This window comes from Anguilla anguilla, chromosome 14 (assembly GCF_013347855.1).
Source record: "Anguilla anguilla isolate fAngAng1 chromosome 14, fAngAng1.pri, whole genome shotgun sequence".
Classification (NCBI taxonomy): domain Eukaryota; kingdom Metazoa; phylum Chordata; class Actinopteri; order Anguilliformes; family Anguillidae; genus Anguilla; species Anguilla anguilla.
Genome location: NC_049214.1, coordinates 34,372,958 through 34,392,957, shown reverse-complemented (window position 1 = coordinate 34,392,957; position 20,000 = coordinate 34,372,958). Strand labels below are relative to the sequence as shown.

The following is a 20,000-nucleotide window of genomic DNA, read 5'->3' as shown; positions in this document are numbered from 1 at the left end:
CTGTGATTGGTGGAGCTCCTCTGGTTTCCATTCAAAAAATGATGTCAGCTTCCCTAATAATCTCCTCCCAATTCATGAATGACTTGTTCCTCTTTTTGCCACCCAGACCTTATTCAATCCCAACAAAACTGTGGTGAAGATGTTCCTGGTGACCTACAACTTTGAGGACATGCCCGTCAATCACGTGACCTTCCTGCGTCATCGAATCTTCCTGGTGCCCGTTGGGGAGGTGGAAGGGGAGAGGCAGGGGGAGGGGCCAGAAGACAGGGCCACAGACAGGAAGAAAATTCTCTGCTACCTGATACACCTCAGGTAATGCTTCCTGTTTGCAAGCTGTCATACCCGGTTCATTGCCCTGTAACTTTTTATTTAGTTTAACTTAGAAATGACTGCTAGTGCAGAGACCTAGGCCTATATAAATTAATTTCTTTGGAGTGCTGCTGTTGCTATTTGGAATTACCAAGTCTGCAGTGTTGACCATTCACATTGTTTTAGATTAGATTTTTTAACCACTATTATCAACTCTACAGATTCCAGAGCTCCAAATCTGGAAAAATCTACTTGCACAATGATATCCGGCTGCTATTCTCCCGAAAATCCATTGAGGTGGACACGGGGATCCCCTATGAGCTGAAATCCTACACCGAGGTGCCAAGAAACCCCAAATACTCCCCCCGAGTCTGATGCTCTCTTCGCACGATGCCCCCTGGTGGTCAAACCCCATGGTGGGTACAGGTAACAGACTGCTCAAACCAGAGGAAGTGAAACCAAGGACAAAACGAAAAATGTGAAACGGGACTGTTTATAAATTCAGGGTCAACTTGCATGCCTTGTGACGACAAAAAAAGAAGAAAAAAATAGTTCTCTTCTAGTGCTGTGTTTCACGTAAAACTCTACCCTTCGTTCTGTCTGTGCAACTCCACCCAGCCCCAGTGGACCAATTCCACGTCTACAGCATACATCGATGACCAATGACAGAGCTTCTCTCATCTCCCATTGATCTACCTGTGGGAGAATTGCAAACATATTTATGACAAGGAAACTGAAGTAGAAAAATCTTCCCAATTGCTAACAAGTTGTCAGCCAGGCAACTTCACTGTTGTACAAGTGTGTGTATCACCAAATGTTTGGTGTGTGTGAGGATGGGGAGATCTCTCCCCTGATCATACGAATGAGGATGAGGGTCAGAGTTCGAATACACAGTTATGTCACCTTCTTTGGGCTTACAGAAGATTCCGGATAGAGCGAGGTCATGGATGAACATGTTGCTCCACCTGACTGTCTCGACAGACTGAACCACTGTTTATATAAGGAGAGGGTGGAGAGAGGCGGGGTGGAACGGACCACTCGTACCCCTGGGTAGCCATCTGCAATCTCTTGCCCTCACCCATCGCCATGGCGCCAACAGGCTGAAGAGCACTCGTGAACAGAGCGTCGTATTACCGCTCAGAGTTTAAGGGGGAAACGGTGGTCGTGTTTAATTTATTTGCAGATGTCTTAAAGCAATATGCTGCGGTTAGTGCGATTTATTTTAGCTCCACTCCAGCTTTGTTCCACCAGTGATGTTGTGAGGGAGGGAGAGAGGGAGGTGGGGATTGGGGGGGGGGGGAGGAGGTGGTAGTTGGGGTATTTAATAAGATAAGCATATGTATATTAAAAGCAAAAACTCAATGGCTCACAAGTAACACAGGTGACTGGCAACTGCTGAAATATCAGCATACAGTCTTCACACTAATTCCTTTTAACTTGATTATCTTTATGTTTTCTTTATACATACGTGGAATCATGTAAGGAAGAAACGTCAGGTTTTCACAGGCCTTTCAAATTGCGTATTTGCAGAATTCCGAAATTCAGGAACTTAAATCAATCACTTGGGTTGCCGAGACGAGATTTCAAACTGAACACGCCAGCCTTGGGAACTATCGGGAACAGCTGCCATGAAAGAACCTTTCCCCAGACAGAAAGAACCTCAGACAGTGAGGATCAAAATCTCGATTAACTCTTTGCTCCAAAGCCAGATGTGCAGTTTTCACAAAATATAACTGGGGGGGTGGGGTGGGGGGGGGGGGTGTCCTGAACTTTAAAAAGGGACCTAGTCTATTTTGACTGACAGCTTGATAAAGACCAAATGCTTCTGCTTCTGTTCCAATTTTCAGCCCAACCTTTAAATGATTAGGATATTTTTGGCCACAGACTAAATGTTTTCAAGCAAAGCTTCCATTCAGTTGAATCACGCAGAAGAATTTTACACTTTCTTTTGTAACTCAATCATTTTTTTTATTTTTTTTTTAGAGAATGAGTCATTTTAAATTGATAGTTATATTCCAAGAAGATCTTGCAATTATGTGGTATAGGTTTACTTATTTCCGAATAAAAGTATAGCACAATGAAATAAGAGACCAAAGAAGCTAACATTTTTTGTAAGAGTTTGTGGGTACAGAGGAGATTTCAGATTACTTGCTGTCAACACAGGATGTGGCTTAATGATTGATTAATCAATGCGATTTACAGTCAAGTCCAGGCTTGTGGCAAGACTGACCGAGCTTCTGGGAACAGGATTAAATGGTGTACAGAGGAGGATGACAGAGGATGACAATGGAATTCATATTTGATTCTGATAATCAGAAATGTAGTGGAATTTTCTAAATGTATACTTAGCTCTGGAAAGAGTTTACAAAAAGCACAGTATCCTTTAGGATGTTAACATCCCCCATTTGGCTTAGAATTGTTTCAGTACAGTTGACAGGCTATACCCTTTCCTTAATTGAAATCAAGAGGTACTATTGCACTGTATGGAATTAAAATGAAAAGCAGCACAGAAGTTGTGTCGTGACATTGTATATCTAAGGACTTTTAGCTTTTAGTTTTTGCTGTGGATAAATATTAGGTAATTCATCAAGCGTAACCATTCAGGAACTCATTGTGCCCCACCTCCCCCCTCCCCACCCTATTTTGATGTAACAATTTTGAAGTGAAATGGAAGGAAAACTACTGTGAGCTTCTAGAGGGGCATCGTTTTCCGATTTGAACCAGGGCACAGTGTGCTTTCGAAGCAATATGAGCACAAGTGGTTCATTCATGTCCTGCACGAAGCCCGATGTGCAGGTGCCAGAGCAGCCATTTTAGAAATGAGCACAGTAATACCCCGAGTGTGAGCTGGGAAAACCTGTCGAACCCCTGTTAAGTGTGCGAAACCCTTATCGCATCTCACAGCCTGTGTTCACATCGCCTGCGTCGAGACCCGAATCTGTGCCCTAGCGACCAGCAGCCCAGCTGCAGAATCTGTACAAACCTGGCACAGGTTCCCCCGAAATCTGCACGTCCTGAATGCAAGGCCTTAGTCCCTCCGCCACCCACCCCAACTGCTCCTTTTTAACATTTTGCGTTCTCTGATAGGGAACAAAAACCTGTGTTACTTTGAGGCCTTGGGTTAACACTGAACCGAGGGTAAACACCTGCAGCTGGTCTCTCTGTGTATGAAATAAAAGGAATGAAATGGAAAATGCTCTGTCTCGCGTGTGGTCTGTAAACCCTTCGAGGGAACACCAAGAGAACAAGAAACGACCGGAGCGCACCCCCCCCACCAACACCCCCCAGCCGGGGGGGGGGGGGGGGTAAGTTCAGTGACACATCCCCTGCCTCACATGCAGCAGATTATGTGCATGTATGTTTCATGGGAAGATTTGAACCAGAGTGCCTGTAAGCGTTCCAGAAAGGCATCGCCTCCATGAATGATAGATGGGGAGGAGGAATGAGCGGGATTGGGCCGCTTCGCGCTAAGAGTGGTCCTGGGGGGAGGACTCGCCCTGATCACTGATGAGACCCAGATACGGGAGTCCTGACATGTGAAACTGACAGCTGTGGTTAAATATTAATACAACACACTTCTATTTTAAAAGTAAATGTAAAGTAAAGGGTGAGAGGGGAGGTTGGGGGGGGTTGTAGATTATTTAATTACGCCCATGCAAATAGTGCTTCTGGCTGTTATCATGTAAATTGCTATATTAAAGCAATTACACTTGAGCTTGATGTACTGCACTGGAATTAAGCCATCTTGAAAGGAATCTGTTGATATGTTTGTTGGAAGCGTCCACTGTGAAATTATGGTTTGAGCCAATTCCAGTGGCAGAGCCAGGAATTCTTCCCTAGAGTAGCTAAGGGAGAGCTAGGTCAGTACATGGAGGTGATGCTGACTTTTTTATTGTAAAATGCAAAGCAAATACTTGTAGGGGTGGGGCTGTGCCAGTGCTAAGCAGATTTGTGACCGGCTATTGGCCACAGCTTGCCCCCACCTTGCAGTGCCCCTGGCTGATTGGCTAGCTGAATAAGTTCAACACTGCACTCCTCTCTTCTGTAACATGAGCAAAGTAGGGTAATTAACCTGAGAATCCGACTGTCCCTCACACAGGTCACATGGGAGCTGGTGTTAATGCACAGAATAGCTTTACAGGTCATCCACTACAAGAATATATCTACCTACCCCTGGGGTAGTTTTCTGTGTTCACTCCCATTAATCAACAACCGTTCCAGTTGCAATCAACTGGGTGAGGTTATTTAACTTTAATCAACTGCTTTATCTGATCAATTTACTCTGCTGATCCTCAGAAACTTGGTAAAGTAATGAGTTTAGGATGACCTTAATGGGCCATCAAAATGATAATACTGTATCTGTCCAGATGGAAATATGTCAGACAAGGAGAAGACATTGTATAGCTGTTTATCTTTATAGATATTCAAAGAACAACATTGATCATTTTGGACGGATATAAAATGATGGTTGGACATTTATGTAGAGGAGAGGGACTCGCCACATATTTCTTGTACTGTCACGACTGTACCTGCTGTGGTGTATTCTCTATGAATTATAAAAAGGCTATTCATTATGGTATTTCTGACATGGCATGATATATCCTATTGCATGAGGAGCATACAGAAATTGTGTATGGGTTGTACTCGGATGCGCCCTCCTGTGGCTGAAATAAATACAACAACAGGAAAGGTTTGAACAAGGGTTTTCAACCTCAGTCCTGGGGACCCACTGTACATGCAGGTTTTTGTTACCCCCATTCTCTTGAGCAATTCAGTTCATTGAAAAATGTCTTCATGTTCACCCATATAGTTCCCTTAAACTCATTTTCACAGCTGAGGTTCAGGGTTCATTGCCATTTGCTTTGGCCACAAATGGTGGGATCACTGACTAGCTGACCGGAACCATGGCCACAATAACGCTCCTTAGTTCTTAACATAGATTCATTAGATGCAAATGTTCAATCTCCATCACCCCTTTTTTTCTAACACAAAGATAAAATTATGTTCACCCACCCATTGCCAGGTCTAACATGGCCACAAATTTTATGTCACAGATTTCAAAAGAAGAAAATGTCTTGTGCACTATGTTTCTGCAATGAAAAGGTGGTGGTTGCAGAAAGATATGAGCTGGTTAAAATGAGCTGGTGAAAAATAATTTTTTTTAAATACACTTGTGGCTGAGTGGCAAAGATTATTAGTGGCAAATAAAAGTGTGTTCACAACATGTTGCAACTTCATATGAAAGCTGATGAAAATTGTTCAATATTTTCATCACCATTCATATGAAGTAAGGAAGAAGACTGATTTAAACAAACACCCAAGTTGCATCATGTTGTGACTTTAAATTAAATTAGCTAGTACTCCTGGTAATTATTGAGATATTTCGAAAAAATGAATCATCAATCTGTGACAACCTACAGATAAAATATAACGAAACTACATATTTGTCTGTACAACATACCAAACGTAGTCACAACCGGAACCTTAAAAGTCCATTAATGTGTTGCACCGACGGAGGGGAAGTCTTTCGGACGGTATCAACCTTATGTTCTAGAAAAAAAACTCGAGGGTCAAGTTTAAATAAGCGGTGGAAAACAGACTTCATTCATTTTCTGAAACAAACGCAGCATAAGTAGTTCACTAATACAATTACGGTATGCTTCGGACAGTGTGCCGGACTGGCGGTGCTCTATTAAAGGTAAGGCAACTAGTGCTAGGTAGATAGTTGATGTTAGCAACATTTATTGGAGATTGCGTGTGCCGAACTAGTCATGCTCGTTCGTGTGCATTGGCGTTGCGCCTCTATGTGAATTCATACATTGATTCGCGGTTGGTACAACCATGGCTTAAGCTACTTGCTGTCAAGACCGTGTACACTTCTGAGAACACAAAATTTACATTTATACCTTCTTTGGTTGTAGTTGTTGAGGCAGTACGCTACATTAGCTAATTATCTAGGTGTTGTAACTAGTCCTAGATGGCTGTTACCTAGCTCGTTTGCCAGTTGGCTGGTTTTGATGTTATGAAACCTAATGGGTTGTTTGAAAGCTAGTGCTTCCAATGTAGCTAACGGTGGAACATAAGATCTGTCACAATAGCCACCTGTACTGTAAGTAAATTAATCAACTTGCTAAAGTTTCAAATTTAACGTCAGTGTCTATCTAGTTAATCAAAAAAAAAACACAAAACAAATTGGTCGTAACATATTGACAAGTGTTGGCAAGCCATCGCAGCATCCTGTCGCCTTCTGTAAAATATCAGCTCCAGGGCGTATCAGGTCTGGTCGTTGGGAAATCCATGATGACTGAGCTACGACCGGAAGTAACTATTAGTTAGTTAGTGTGTCCAGTTTTTTGTTTTCACCAATTACCCTGGCTAAATGAGCTAACTGGCTGTATACACCAACACTGATTCGCTTGTAGATTGCATCACAGTAAAGGTTCTATATAGGGACACAAGAACAGTCTTCAGCTGTCATTGATGCACTCCAGAAATGTAGCTAAAATTTTACATGGCATAAATGTTAGGGCTAATTTAGTCATTAAGGGTGGAAGTTGGTATGAGAACCGGAAACGGCTACGGCCCTCGTTGCCCACCTCTATGCGTTCAGTTCATGTTCCCTCCGCTGTGATCGGTTGTGTTGTGGTTGTGTGCAGCACTCGAGGCGAACCATCCCACCTCTGTGGACGGCTCCAGCCCAACAAAGATGGGCGTCCACCCTGCCCATGAACACCGTGGTGCTGTTTGTGCCCCAGCAAGAGGCCTGGGTGGTGGAGAGGATGGGTAAATTTCACCGCATTTTGGAGCCGGTAAATCACCGATCAACCGCCATTTTCCGCCTCACAGTCTGAGCTTGTGCGTCTAGTATGCTTTTCGATTGAATGATGTCAGTTTGATTTTTGTGTCTTGGGCAACAACAAAAAAATCACATGACTGTCCCATTACGCACGTTTCCGGAAAGTGCAGTTTGACTGGTTGATACTGTAAGTTGACTGCCCAAATAAAGTACGGCTCATTCAACAAAGGTGTCTGTAGATTTTTATGTTAATTTCAATTTTCTCAGGGGTTGAATTTCCTCATTCCATTACTGGACAGAATTCGGTATGTTCAGAGCCTGAAAGAGATAGTCATCGATGTGCCCGAGCAGTCTGCGGTCTCTCTAGGTCAGTATTGCGTCTTTTCTCAGTTCTGCTGTATGTGATGGTGATAACAGTTTTGAGACTGACTGTTGTTTTTTTCCTTGCAGATAACGTTACGCTACAGATTGATGGAGTCCTGTATCTGAGAATATTGGACCCGTTTAAGGTATGTTGATGTCAGAGTTGGGGGCCATTTCCAAGTCGAGTCAAGTTCAGTCAATTCCTCATACCTCAAACTTGTCTTCCAGTGCATTTTTTAGTTTGTGATTTGAAGTTAATTCATGTAATTGATCACCGAATTGAAAACCAGCAGTTGACCATCACCTTGTTTTATAAATATGCCACTATACTGTAGCATGGCAGTTGCAGAGCTGCTCAGAACTGGGACAGTATTCATTAAATATTTGTCCATAAGTTTGAGTCTGACTTACAAGTATAATGCGTTAAGAATTTCCTTCAAAAACCCAAGTTGGTGAGTCATTTGAAGTGATTTCTGAACTCCCTGAACAGTGTCTGTGTAGAAAAAAAGAAAATATTGCTTTCAGTTGTTAGTTAAGGAAAAATGTGGAATAGTTGATTTGTTGTAGAAGAAACATAGTCATTGCTTTGAATTGGTAGTGAAAGTTAGGGGCGTGCTGAGGGGCAGTGGGGGACTGATGGAGCTGTGTCCTCTCTCTCCAGGCAAGTTACGGGGTGGAGGACCCCGAATACGCCGTTACCCAGCTGGCCCAGACCACCATGCGGTCCGAGCTGGGGAAGCTCACCCTCGACAAAGTGTTCCGGGTGCGTGAGTCTGTTTACAGCACATCGCGGGGAAATCTGTCAATCATTTAATCAGTCAGTCAGTCAGTCAAATCAATCAGTCAATCAATCAATACGTCAATCAGTCAATCAATCAACCTGCCATAGCAGCACTCAGAATGATATGGATAACAGTATCTTTATTTGTCATAACGCTTTTCCAGTAGCACAGTGCTAGGTGCTTCACACAGTACATGATGGACTAAAACAAACACGAGGTGTTTTTAATGTTGTAACAGGTCACTTTAAAGAGTGTGACTCAAAGCCACTGTTTTGTTGTCTTAAGATAAGTTGCTAAGTATCAGCAGAAAATGGTGACAAATAATGTACATAAAAGAACAGAAGCGGTGATTAAAAGAGTAACGACATTAGACAACAAAATAAGTTACAGGACACAGACAGGGGCCAGTGCAGCACAAGTCGACATATGGACACCCACACTCAGATGTTAAGGAAGAGTGAGGGATGAGACATATTTGGGTTTTATTTTTTCCTCCTGCTGCTGTGTTTTAGCTGTTGTCGTATTCAGGTCCACTGCCATGCAGTGTAGGCATAATGATCTGGTTTACCGGCCGCGCTATTGGCTGTTTGCTTGACATAGTGTTTCCTTGTGACACTCCTCTCCCGTTCTGTGTCCCCCCTCCAGGAGAGGGAGTCCCTCAACTCCAACATAGTGCACTCCATCAACCAGGCGTCCGACGATTGGGGGATCCGCTGCCTGCGCTACGAGATCAAGGACATCCACGTCCCGCCCCGTGTCAAGGAGTCCATGCAGATGCAGGTGAGTGGGCGTGGCCGAGGACACGGTGGCCAATGGGCACATTACTGCGTCACCAATGGACAATGGAGTCTTCTCTAATAGGAATGGGAACATAAGAACAGTCTATTCAGCTCATTTAGTTTTAGTTTTTTTGCAGGGGGGACATGTGGGGTTTGAGGACTTTATGAGTCAGTTTGGAAACCCTCACCCCTTCAGATGGCAGAGGGTATGTCCAGTGCAGTGGACTTGTAGGCCTTACCTGGTGTGCTTTGGTAGATGTTCTCTTCAGCCTATCAGACCGGGCCTACCCAGAGTTCTTTGCCGCTCACAATCAAAGCTGTTTTTGTTTCTGTAAATCGGCTTTGTGATGGTGTCTCTGTAAAAAAGCAGGACACAAAATCAGATTGAGTTGAATTGAATTGAATTTTAGCATCTCTTTTTGCGGGCTTTGGGTCAGTCTTTGGGGGGGGGGGTCTCTATCTGACGCCATGGGCTGACCATATCTCTCCCCCTCTCCAGGTGGAGGCCGAGCGGAGAAAGAGAGCCACAGTCCTGGAGTCGGAGGGGAAGAGGGAGTCGGACATCAACGTGGCGGAGGGCAGGAAGCAGGCGCAGATCCTGGCCTCTGAAGGACAGAGGGCCGAGCAGATCAACAAAGCGGCAGGTACTGCAGTCAGGGTCAGGGGCGCACCCGCGTCCGAGCGGCCCTGTGGGTCGTTAGGGTCATTATGTAAGAGCATACGTAGAGCAGGTTGCCATCAGACCTGTCAATCATAGAAGTACTAAGCTTTTTTCCTGCCTGTATTCAGGGTCTTAATGTGCTATTATTCTTTCAACAGCTTAACTTTGGGGTTGGGCATAATTTTCATTTTCTATTACCCTTGTTAATTCGAATGGGATTTATGTCTGTTTTTTTTTTTTTCTTTTTGAAAGAATCCTTCTTATTATCCTTTTGCGACCCGACTGTAAATGGCATTATACAAACGCAGATCAGTGTATTGGATCAGCTAGATTAATCAAAATATCAAATATAACAAAAGATATCCCACAAACAGGCAATATTTCCTGGCGATACGCCTCCCATCCATCCAATTTCAGTAACCCATGTTAATTCAGTGTGCTGTGCTGAGCCAGAGCCTAACCCGGAAGGAGTAGAGTGGAATACAGAGTCTCAGTCGATTTCGGGACACATGCAAGTACACGCACACGCACACACACAAGCCCAAGCACACACATACACATGGGACAGTTTAAATATGCCTATGGATGTTTATAGTTAAAATGTACTGTTACAAACTGTCGACCCCAGAGAAGACCAACGTGGACTGTAACACAAGGTTTACCTTTTCTGTTGTCTCAGGTGAAGCCAATGCTGTTTTAGCCAAAGCAGATGCGAAAGCCCAGGCCATCAAAGTGCTCTCTGAAGCTTTAGCGGAACAGGTAACGTTAAAGAAGTAGACGCACCTGTTTACATTGATGGTCTAATAACTACGGTACTGCATCCAGGCTTGGTTTACCTTAAATCAAGGTTAAAAAGGCAAAGAGGTTGGATAAACTCTGTTTTATCACTATGGACCATTAGCCTTAACGTTGAGGTACACATTTAAGTTCTAAATTTAGTTTTACACTTGTGTGTTATTCAGTGCCACGTTCATAATGTGGTAAAGCAGTTGCTTTTGAAGGTATATTGTGCAAAGGTATATGGCACTGGCTCCGTGTAGACTGTTGTCTGTGAGTTCCTTTTAACGGCGTGTTTGGGCCTTCACAGAACGGGAACGCCTCTGCCTCCCTCATCGTGGCTGAGCAGTACGTGGCCGCCTTCTCCGCCCTGGCCAAGGAGTCCAACACCATCCTGCTGCCCTCCAACACCGGCGACATCAGCAGCATGGTCACGCAGGTGAGCCTGGGCCGTCGACTGCGTCGCAGAACCAGCCTGGTTAAACGAGGTTCTGGAAAGCACAGTTAGGGGTCAGCTCCGGTTGGGTTTATCTTCTGTTCTAGGGGCTGTTCTACCCTGTTCCTGGAGATACACTGTCCTCTAGGTTTTAATTTCAACCTGATTGTACCAATCAGCAGCTCAATGATATCTCTAGCTATTGAGTGGGATGTGCTTTGTTAGGGTTGGAATTAAAACCTACAGGATGGTAGACCTTCAGGATCCGGATTGGGCAGAATTTCTCTGTTCCATCAGTTTATGAAATTGAATCTAAAAAAATTAAATTTATTATACATTTTTTAAATGGCTGTAGTGTTCCATGGGCATATTTTAATTTATAATAACATTTAAGTTAATTTGCTAATAATCGATATACCGTATATATTTGCTGGGGAACATTTCTAAGCTCAGGATGTGTTGTTCTTTCGGACTGACCCCTACCATGTCCAGAGGGGGCGGCAGAGAGACAGGGGAGGACTGGGGACTGAGGACTGTCGCTCGCGGTAACCATGTCCCCCTCTGTCTCTCTGTCGCTCGCGGTAACCATGTCCCCCTCTGTCTCTCTGTCGCTCACGGTACCCGCGTCCCCCTCTGTCTCTCTGTCGCTCGCGGTAACCATGTCCCCCTCTGTCTCTCTGTCGCTCGCGGTAACCATGTCCCCCTCTGTCGCTCGCGGTAACCATGTCCCCCTCTGTCTCTCTGTCGCTCACGGTAACCGCGTCCCCCTCTGTCTCTCTGTCGCTCACGGTAACCATGTCCCCCTCTGTCATTCGCGGTAACCATGTCCCCCTCTGTCTCTCTGTCGCTCGCGGTAACCGCGTCCCCCTCTGTCTCTCTGTCGCTCGCAGTAACCATGTCCCCCTCTGTCTCTCTGTCGCTCGTGGTAACCATGTCCCCCTCTGTCTCTCTGTCGCTCACGGTAATTGCGTCCCCCTCTGTCTTTCTGTCGCTCGCAGTAACCATGTCCCCCTCTGTCTCCGGTTCCTTTCAGGCCATGAGCATCTACGGCAGCCTGGCCAAGCAGTCGCGGACCCCGGTGGAGAGCGCCCCTGCTGGGGAGACGGAGCTGGAGGATAAGGCCTCACCGGAGGCAGACCCACAGCAGCCCACCAGCACTCAGTAGAGCCCGCCGTCCGGAGACCCGGGGTGGGGCGGGTCGACAGACTCCTCCCCCTCCACCCACGGCCTTACGAGGGCACCACCCCTGCTCGGCTGCAGCCGGGCCACGAGAAAAAATGTTCTCTGGACTCCCAGCCCTTACCACGGAGGAGGGGAGGGGCCAAGACCAGAGAAGGACAACAAATTGGGAGAGCTTTACTGACAGCAGACACCGGAGCCACCCCCCCCATCATTACTCTCTAGTTTTGCTTGCTTGTTTATTTCTGTTATTTAATTTTGTTATGGCGCATATCCACATGTTCTCAGCACAATGACTTCTGGCTTCCATTTTGAGGCAGATACTCTGAGCGACAGGAAGTACCATGGGGACAATTATCAGTGGTGCACACACGTGACATTCACCATTATGCACTGAATAGTGATAGCGCATGGGTTTCATGTGCTAGATTAAGGCAGTAATGTATCACCCTCTCAAATAATGCTAATTTTTGTATATTTTCAGATTTTATCTGAGGAATAATGCCATAGTTCATACAGGTCTACGATGTGGTGCCTCTTCTCAGCTCCTTTAAAAAAGAAAACTTTATCAACTCTGCAGGTGTTTTTGTATGTTGAGCCAATGCTTTCTCCATGTCTCATCTTAGGTGTTATTCTGCTGTGTCAATCAAAGACAATGAAGTAACATGTTCAGTAATGGTAAAAAAGATATTTTACAATTGTCTCTTATGTTTAATTTTGTTTTAAATCTCTCATTTAAAAAATAAATAAAATTTGTGTGCATCTTTTGAGCCCTTGCAATATGTTTTCACGTTGGTCTTTCAATTCAAGACTGAATAAGTAATAAACATACAAAGTATTTTCTTATAAATTCCTCATCCTATAACAGCCCCCTGTCTATTTTTGGTTCTTTTAAGTTTCTTTTGAACTGTTTACCATGGTAAGCAAAACAAAGGATGTAAGTGAGTGTGGGAATTAGCCTGTCTAAAATATTTGGGGAACAATATGTCAAATAATGTCATTTGGCGGTCTTAAAAAGAGGTGGTAAAATGTCAAAAATATTCCCAGAAATAAAAGAAGTGTTGGTAAATGTGGTAAAATTGCATTGTTTTTCTCCTCATCTTTAATTTTATTTGGTGATTGCAAAGGCCATTTTAAATGTTAATCCTAATCTCACATGCAAAATGTGGGGGCAAAAAAAATACAGATCTCAGATAAAATATACCATCATATGAAATAATGTTATAAATATATAAAGTTATTGTTTGACCCAGGTCTGGTTGATCTTAATATATTAAATGAGAGAAGTCCAGAGACAATGAAAAATTCATCCACAGCCTGTAACTGTGAACATGGTCTGTTCCCACTCTTCCAAAACATTGTTCTTCAAATGCTGTAGAGATCTTGCCCTTGGGTAAAGATCGCACGTGACCTCTGTTTTATTGTGAGAGTAAGCGATGCGCTGGTGAATATTAACTTTTTTGTCAGGGTTAATGTGTGAGATTTGAGCAGAGGTTATGTGGTGATGTGCTGGTATGGTACTGGTTATGTATTTTCGCTTAAATGCAATCTATAATTTGTCATAACAATAAAAGCAAGACAAATTATTTTGATTTGATTGGTTTTATTGTATTGCTCGTTCTCTTGGTGGTGGGGGATGAGCTTTGCTTGTACGGAAATGTGGAAAATAATGTACCTTATTGCCAGCGTGCGTTTCACCGTTATGACACGAGGTGGCAGTCATCACGGGCATCCACCCCGCGAGCGCAGCGGAAGCTCTTCTTTCTGCTAGAGACGCACACATGTTACGTGTTGTGTTTCCGCCTCCTCGATACCGGGCACGCGTTTCCGCCGAATGCTGTTGAATTAAGTGGTAAGCCCCCCATGCAGGAAGGCGGGGAGTGTAGTGCCAGGCGGTTACCTGAGGCACCTGTCTGCGAGGGGGTGGTGTGTTCGCGCACCTATTCGCGACTGACCCTGTCTCCCTGAGGACGGAAACGCAACACGGCAAGGTCAGTACTAGCTTCTCTAAGGGTTGCGTTCGAACCAGAAACTTCCAAGGTAAGCTGACGTTATCTAGATAGCTAGCTGGACTCGTTTCCTATCCTAATAGTACGTGGGCTATGTAGTTTTTTTCTGTTTGTCTATTTTATCTCCAGTTTAGCAGTCTTTGTTATCAGATGAATTTTTCTTCGCTAAAGCGTGAATATGGGTACAATGTGGGTAGCAGTTAGTTCGGAATGCTTATGGTTTATCTATCTACATACCTAAACTAATATTACGTTGCAGAATTTAGAAGTGGCTAGTTAACTTCCCTGTGTCATAAAATAGATGTACGTGTAACTTCCAGTGATTGCAGTTGAGAATGAATGAAGAGAACGGCCAGTTCTCCACACTCCTGTTTTGTATTAAGATGTATTAAGAAAAAATGCACGTGCATGAAAAGCTGTTGTTATGTGGGTTTCTGTTGAACACGTTGGTTGTTATTTAATGGTAAATTTTCAAAATTTCTCAGTTTCTGTGGATTTCAGTGTCACTCAAAGGTCAGTGTTCATTCCTTTTATGGAGAGCACATATTTATGGGTCAGAATATTTTGTGTACAAATAGAGACATTTTTCCGGCCGTCCCTGGCAGGATGAAGAGGCTCCCCATACTCGCGCTGCTCCTGTGGGTGTGCGCAGTGTTCTACGTGGGGATCTTCCTGTTCGTGGGTGGCTTCCTCCTGGTGCGGCTGGAGGTGAACCGGAGCAGCTCCTGCGATGACCTCCTGACCCCGGGGGACGAGGGGGCGCAGGACTTCTGTCGAGGGGAGCCCCGGTTCCGGAGGGCCGTGGTCCTGATCATCGACGCCCTGAAGATCGACTTCGCCCGCTTCGACGCCCGCAACTCCGCCCCCAAGCCCTATGAGAACAAGCTGCCCGTGCTGGAGGAAGTGATGTCATCGCTGCCGGCCCACTCCAGGCTGTACACCTTCAGAGCAGACCCCCCGACCACCACCATGCAGCGCATCAAAGGCTTCACCACCGGCTCCCTGCCCACCTTCATCGACGTGGGTAACAACTTCGCCTCCAGTGCCATCCTGGAGGACAATCTGGTGCACCAGCTGGGCCAAGCCGGTGAGTGACGTTGGAGTCAAGAGTAGAGGGATGAAGTTACAGGGTACACTTTGTCACAGATCCTAGTATAGAGTGTCCAGATACTCTGCTCCTGTATGCTTCCGTCCTCTCCACTCCTTATGTAGAAGGTTCCTGTGGGTGACGGATGTTTTCACTGTACCATGTTGCAGTACACAATGCCCATTGCCGCACTGCTGTTCTTGCATATACAACTGAATTTACAGAAGAGGATTCAAATTTTTTTTTTCTTCTTTCGTCTTCAATGGCAGGGAATGTGAGCCTTCAATAGTAAGAGCACTGAACGTATCTGCTAGGTCTACATAATCTGTGCTCACGCAAGGGTCTAGTGTACATTGTGTCAGTCAAACAGGGGAGCCTTTGGAGAAGAGATCTTACTGTACCTGTGGTGCTCTGAGGTTATATTGCCCCCCTCCCCAGTCTGACTGCGCCCCCTCTCTTTGTGTTGTACAAAGGCAAGCGCGTGGTGTTCATGGGGGACGACACCTGGGAGAGCCTCTTCCCCAAGAAGTTCCACCGCTCTCTGCCCTTCCCTTCCTTCAATGTCAAAGACTTGCACACTGTGGACGACGGGATCCTGCAGCACCTGTACCCCACCAGTGAGTGTCAGCGCCCCCTGGTGGGAGCAGGGATGATCTGCAGCGCATGCGCAGGGTTAAGGGGAAGGAGCCCATATGCAGTACAGCTAAAATGGCAGGATTGACTCAGTGCTGGAGACTGTTTAGACTAGACTATGGAGAAATTATGAGGCTGGACATGCTGCTCTGGGCTAAATCACCTGTATGTGTCATTATGTGCTACTATGTTTTGCTTTTCTAATGACTCTGAGATTAGAATACTTTTTTCATTTATTTATTATTTTGTACTGCAAACCCTTTTGTATGCTGTGCCCTTCAGGTTCAGAAACAAGCATGAAATGGCTTATTTTGAAAAGTAGCTTAATGGTAGCTCTTTCCACTCTCTGTATTAAAAAGCCGTTTGTGTGTCACTATGGCCAACAAGGAAGATATTTATGAACCCAGAACAAAGAGGGTTGTCACCTGTGCAAAGCGGTTTTCATTTCGTCTCATTGCCTATATCTATAATAAGGGCAGTATTGCTGCCACACTCTGTAGTAAAAGTTCTGTAGAAAAGATATGAAAAGATGCTATTTATGCTATTACCAGGAATAGTTTATTCCTCCATTCCTCTGTCAACCTGTGGTAATGTGATGCGAGCCATGACATGTTGGGTGGCCAGATGGAAGGTTCCAGAAAGGTGTGGGTTCGGATGTACTGCGTTGGAAAGAACCGTGCTGAAGTTGGTCTTTTGTGTTTTTTTGTCAGTAGGAATGCTAATGTATTCCTGTGTTTACCCTACATTTGTGTTTGGGCCTTCGTCAGAGAGCTTAACGAGAGGCTTTGAGCTGAGTGGACCGTGTCCATTAGCATGACACTAGAGCTATGTGTCAAACGGCAACAGAAATTCCCTGAGCTGTAGTACTTTATACCCGCAGCTCTGTTTATGCTGCATGTTAATGATTCACATTTACATTCAGGCATTTAGCCAATGCTCTATCTTATCCAATGTACTAGTGCTTCCAATTAGGCTAGAAGGACAGTGCTAACTCTCAAACACATTTGAGTGAGTTACAGAGACAAGCCAGTCCATGGAGTCAAGTTATGCTGCATGTAGAGTTAAGCTAATTGATTTAATTTGAATCGAATTAAGACATGCGGCTGGTAAGCCGTACAGCGGTTTTTAGTTTGCGAGCGACTGACCTGTTACTAGCCTTCCTCTTTCTGAACCATTCGTGTGCACTATCGTACATCGCAGTCTCCTCATATCAGCATCTTTCTGTTGTCTCTCTCTCTCTCTCTCTTTCTCCTCCCTCTCTCTCTCTCTCTCTGCAGTGGAGGGCAGTGACTGGGATGTGATCATCGCTCACTTCCTGGGTGTGGATCACTGCGGACACCGTTTTGGGCCGGATCATCCCGCAATGGCTGACAAGCTCACCCAAATGGACGAGGTCATCAGGTCAGTCTGACCTTCCTCTCCTCCAAGTTTTCCAATGCAGTGGGCTGTGTATGTGTCTGTGTCTGTGATGGGGCAGTACTGGGTATGTGCCTGCAGTATCTGCTTCTGTGATTGGGCAGTGCTGTGTATGTGCCTGCAGTGTCTGCTCCTGTGATTGGGCATTGCAGAAGCAGTGTCTGCTTCTGTGATTGGGCATTGCTCTGTATGTGTCTGCAGTGTCTACATCTGTGATTGGGCAGTTCTGTGTATGTGCGTGAAGTGTCTGGATGTCTGATTGGGCAGTACATTGTATGTGCCTGCAGTGTCTGCATCTGTGATTGGGTGGTTCTGTGTATGTACTTGCAGAGTCTGGGTCTGTGATTGGTCACTGCTCTGTATGTGCCTGCAGTGTCTGGATCTGTGATTGGGCTTCATTGCCTTTCAGGTTTTGCAGTGTCATTTCAGGCATTATTGTTACTCCATTGGTATTCAAGTGATGCCCCATTTCCTCATTCTCTCCCTCATTGTCAGTCTCTCTTTTTTTATCTCCCTTCTTCCTTTATTGTCATCTTCCTTTATCTCCACCCCTTTTGTTCTTTAACCTTTGGTCTCTTTCTCTGACCAATGAAGGAAAATTCTGACAAATGTTTGTAATGTATGCTTTTTTCATTATGTGTGTTTTTTTAAACACCATGCCCTTGGTTTAATGAAATGTGAAAGTCACATCAGTGTGGAGTAAAAATCTCTGTGCCTTTCTCTCTCTCTCTCTCTCTTTCTTTCTCCCTCGCCCTCCTCTGCCCCCCCCGCCTCCCCTTCCCTTGATCGGGCTCCAGGTCTGTGATTGGTCGCCTGGAGAACGACACGCTGCTGGTGGTCATGGGGGATCACGGGATGACGGACACCGGCGACCACGGGGGCGAGAGCCTGAAGGAGACGGACGCCGCCCTCTTCCTCTACAGCCCCGCCCCCACCTTCCCCGCCCCTGGAGCACAGGTGGGCAGCGCCGGGTGTCCCGGGACCTTCCCTGGAAACGCGCGTATTCGCCATCGAGCATCAGTCCCGTCGGGCTCGATTGGGCCTGCACTGCGGATTATGTCACATTCTTAACATGGACGTTTATGGAGATGATTTAATCCAGATAATCTCTGGGCTCTGCTGTGCCCCCATTTGCTCCTGAAAATTGATGTATGCTAGCTAGAAAAATCATTTAGGAGCGCTGCTTATAGGGATGCATTACATTTTTTCAGCTTGGGAATGCATGTGCTCCTTGCAAAAGAATGCTCGCGTAAAGCCCAGGATCTTATCTAGAGTTGGACTTTCGTGACGTTGCACATACAGTCACTAGTCTGGGAATGTGGTTCACCTGCATTGCTGCTCACATCACTGTGGCGGATACACTTACGTTTTCTCTCATCGTAAAAATTGCTTCGGATTAGAATGCTAAGCGCATGTAGTGTAATGTAATTCATTTGGTCTATTCATCCAGCTGTATATTTTAATGAAGCCATTCAGGTTATATACCTGACAGCAGCCGCACCGTTACCTGGGAATCAAACCCGCAACCTCCTCTGAACTCCATGCCCTAACCATTGGAAATGTGCCATTCTAATACACCGGTGCCCATCTGGTCAGCTCCGCCCGTTGGTGGCGCTGCGCTGTCCTGACGCGGGCGCTTTGTCTGCCTCCCTGGCAGGCGGAGCCCGAGGTGGTGCCCCAGACGGACCTGGTGCCCACGCTGGCCCTGCTGCTGGGCATCCCCGTCCCCTACAGCAACATCGGCCAGGTCCTCCTGCCCCTCTTCCCCCCGGACCCGCCTCCGAGTGCAGGTGCACCGTCCCATCTCAGCCAGGCGGAGGCGCTGTGGATTAACGCCAAGCAGGTAAACTCACCCGGAGAGAGTTTCTGCATGTGCGCCTTAAAGCACAGGGAAGTAGCGAGGAGAAAAAAGCATTCCTGTGCGTATTCTGTTCAGGCCTGTGTCAGACTCTTTATGTTAAACAACCTAACCCTTTTTACACCCGTGAGTTTCCTACTGACAATAAAGAAAAAAGATTGTTGGAACAGAATTCTTCTCTCATGTTGATAATAACACGTTCAGCTGAACATTCTTGGGGATCTCAGGGATTTTACAGCCATTAACTAGTATTTTTTAATTCAAATTAGATTCAGATCTGTCACATAGACGCATTATCTTTCTTCACAAAGAGTGTGTAAGGCAGTAGCATGTGTGACACAGTCCTGTCTATGTGTAAGGCAGTAGCATGTGTGACACAGTCCTGACTGTGTGTAAGGCAGTAGCATGTGTGACACAGTCCTGGCTGTGTGTAAGGCAGTAGCATGTGTGACACAGTCCTGACTGTGTGTAAGGCAGTAGCATGTGTGACACAGTCCTGTCTATGTGTAAGGCAGTAGCATGTGTGACACAGTCCTGGCTGTGTGTAAGGCAGTAGCATGTGTGACACAGTCCTGGCTGTGTGTAAGGCAGTAGCATGTGTGACACAGTCCTGTCTATGTGTAAGGCAGTAGCATGTGTGACACAGTCCTGGCTGTGTGTAAGGCAGTAGCATGTGTGACACAGTCCTGGCTGTGTGTAAGGCAGTAGCATGTGTGACACAGTCCTGACTGTGTGTAAGGCAGTAGCATGTGTGACACAGTCCTGACTGTGTGTAAGGCAGTAGCATGTGTGACACAGTCCTGACTGTGTGTAAGGCAGTAGCATGTGTGACACAGTCCTGGCTGTGTGTAAGGCAGTAGCATGTGTGACACAGTCCTGGCTGTGTGTAAGGCAGTAGCATGTGTGACACAGTCC

At 45.6% G+C, this 20,000-nt stretch overlaps 3 protein-coding genes across 7 annotated transcripts in view; all 3 read left to right on the top strand.

Moving 5' to 3' along the window:
* Positions 1 to 1,971, top strand: part of LOC118212968 (protein FAM214B) — a 34,573-nt gene extending 32,602 nt beyond the window's left edge. For all 5 annotated transcript variants that reach the window (XM_035391544.1, XM_035391540.1, XM_035391543.1 and 2 more), the window contains 2 exons: positions 107 to 312; positions 531 to 1,971. In XM_035391544.1, coding sequence (XP_035247435.1) covers positions 107 to 312; positions 531 to 684 — 360 coding nt within the window. In that variant the 3' untranslated portion in view covers positions 685 to 1,971. The remainder of the gene's footprint in view (positions 1 to 106; positions 313 to 530) is intronic.
* A 3,845-nt stretch (positions 1,972 to 5,816) lies between these two features.
* stoml2 (stomatin (EPB72)-like 2) lies at positions 5,817 to 13,161 on the top strand. Its single transcript, XM_035392312.1, has 10 exons — positions 5,817 to 6,007; positions 6,966 to 7,118; positions 7,373 to 7,472; positions 7,556 to 7,614; positions 8,130 to 8,231; positions 8,896 to 9,030; positions 9,529 to 9,673; positions 10,370 to 10,449; positions 10,778 to 10,906; positions 11,937 to 13,161. The coding sequence occupies exons 1-10, from the start codon at positions 5,966 to 5,968 to the stop codon at positions 12,066 to 12,068; spliced, it is 1,077 nt and encodes a 358-aa protein (XP_035248203.1). The 5' UTR covers positions 5,817 to 5,965; the 3' UTR covers positions 12,069 to 13,161.
* Positions 13,162 to 13,881: 720 nt separating this feature from the next.
* pigo (phosphatidylinositol glycan anchor biosynthesis, class O) overlaps positions 13,882 to 20,000 on the top strand; it is a 16,171-nt gene continuing 10,052 nt past the window's right edge. Inside the window, exons 1-6 of the mRNA XM_035392332.1 lie at positions 13,882 to 14,073; positions 14,697 to 15,178; positions 15,652 to 15,795; positions 17,089 to 17,212; positions 18,025 to 18,184; positions 18,885 to 19,070. Of these exons, the coding sequence (XP_035248223.1) occupies positions 14,698 to 15,178; positions 15,652 to 15,795; positions 17,089 to 17,212; positions 18,025 to 18,184; positions 18,885 to 19,070 (1,095 nt within the window). The 5' untranslated portion in view covers positions 13,882 to 14,073; position 14,697. The remainder of the gene's footprint in view (positions 14,074 to 14,696; positions 15,179 to 15,651; positions 15,796 to 17,088; positions 17,213 to 18,024; positions 18,185 to 18,884; positions 19,071 to 20,000) is intronic.

Bases quoted from the DNA above. Each gene is read 5' to 3' on its own strand.
- stoml2 (XM_035392312.1), top strand. From the start codon at position 5,966: ATGCTTCGGACAGTGTGCCGGACTGGCGGTGCTCTATTAAAG. The intron at 7,473-7,555 runs GTCAGTATTGCG...TTTTCCTTGCAG, and splicing joins GCAGTCTGCGGTCTCTCTAG to ATAACGTTACGCTACAGATT. The intron at 9,674-10,369 runs GTACTGCAGTCA...CTGTTGTCTCAG, and splicing joins GCAGATCAACAAAGCGGCAG to GTGAAGCCAATGCTGTTTTA.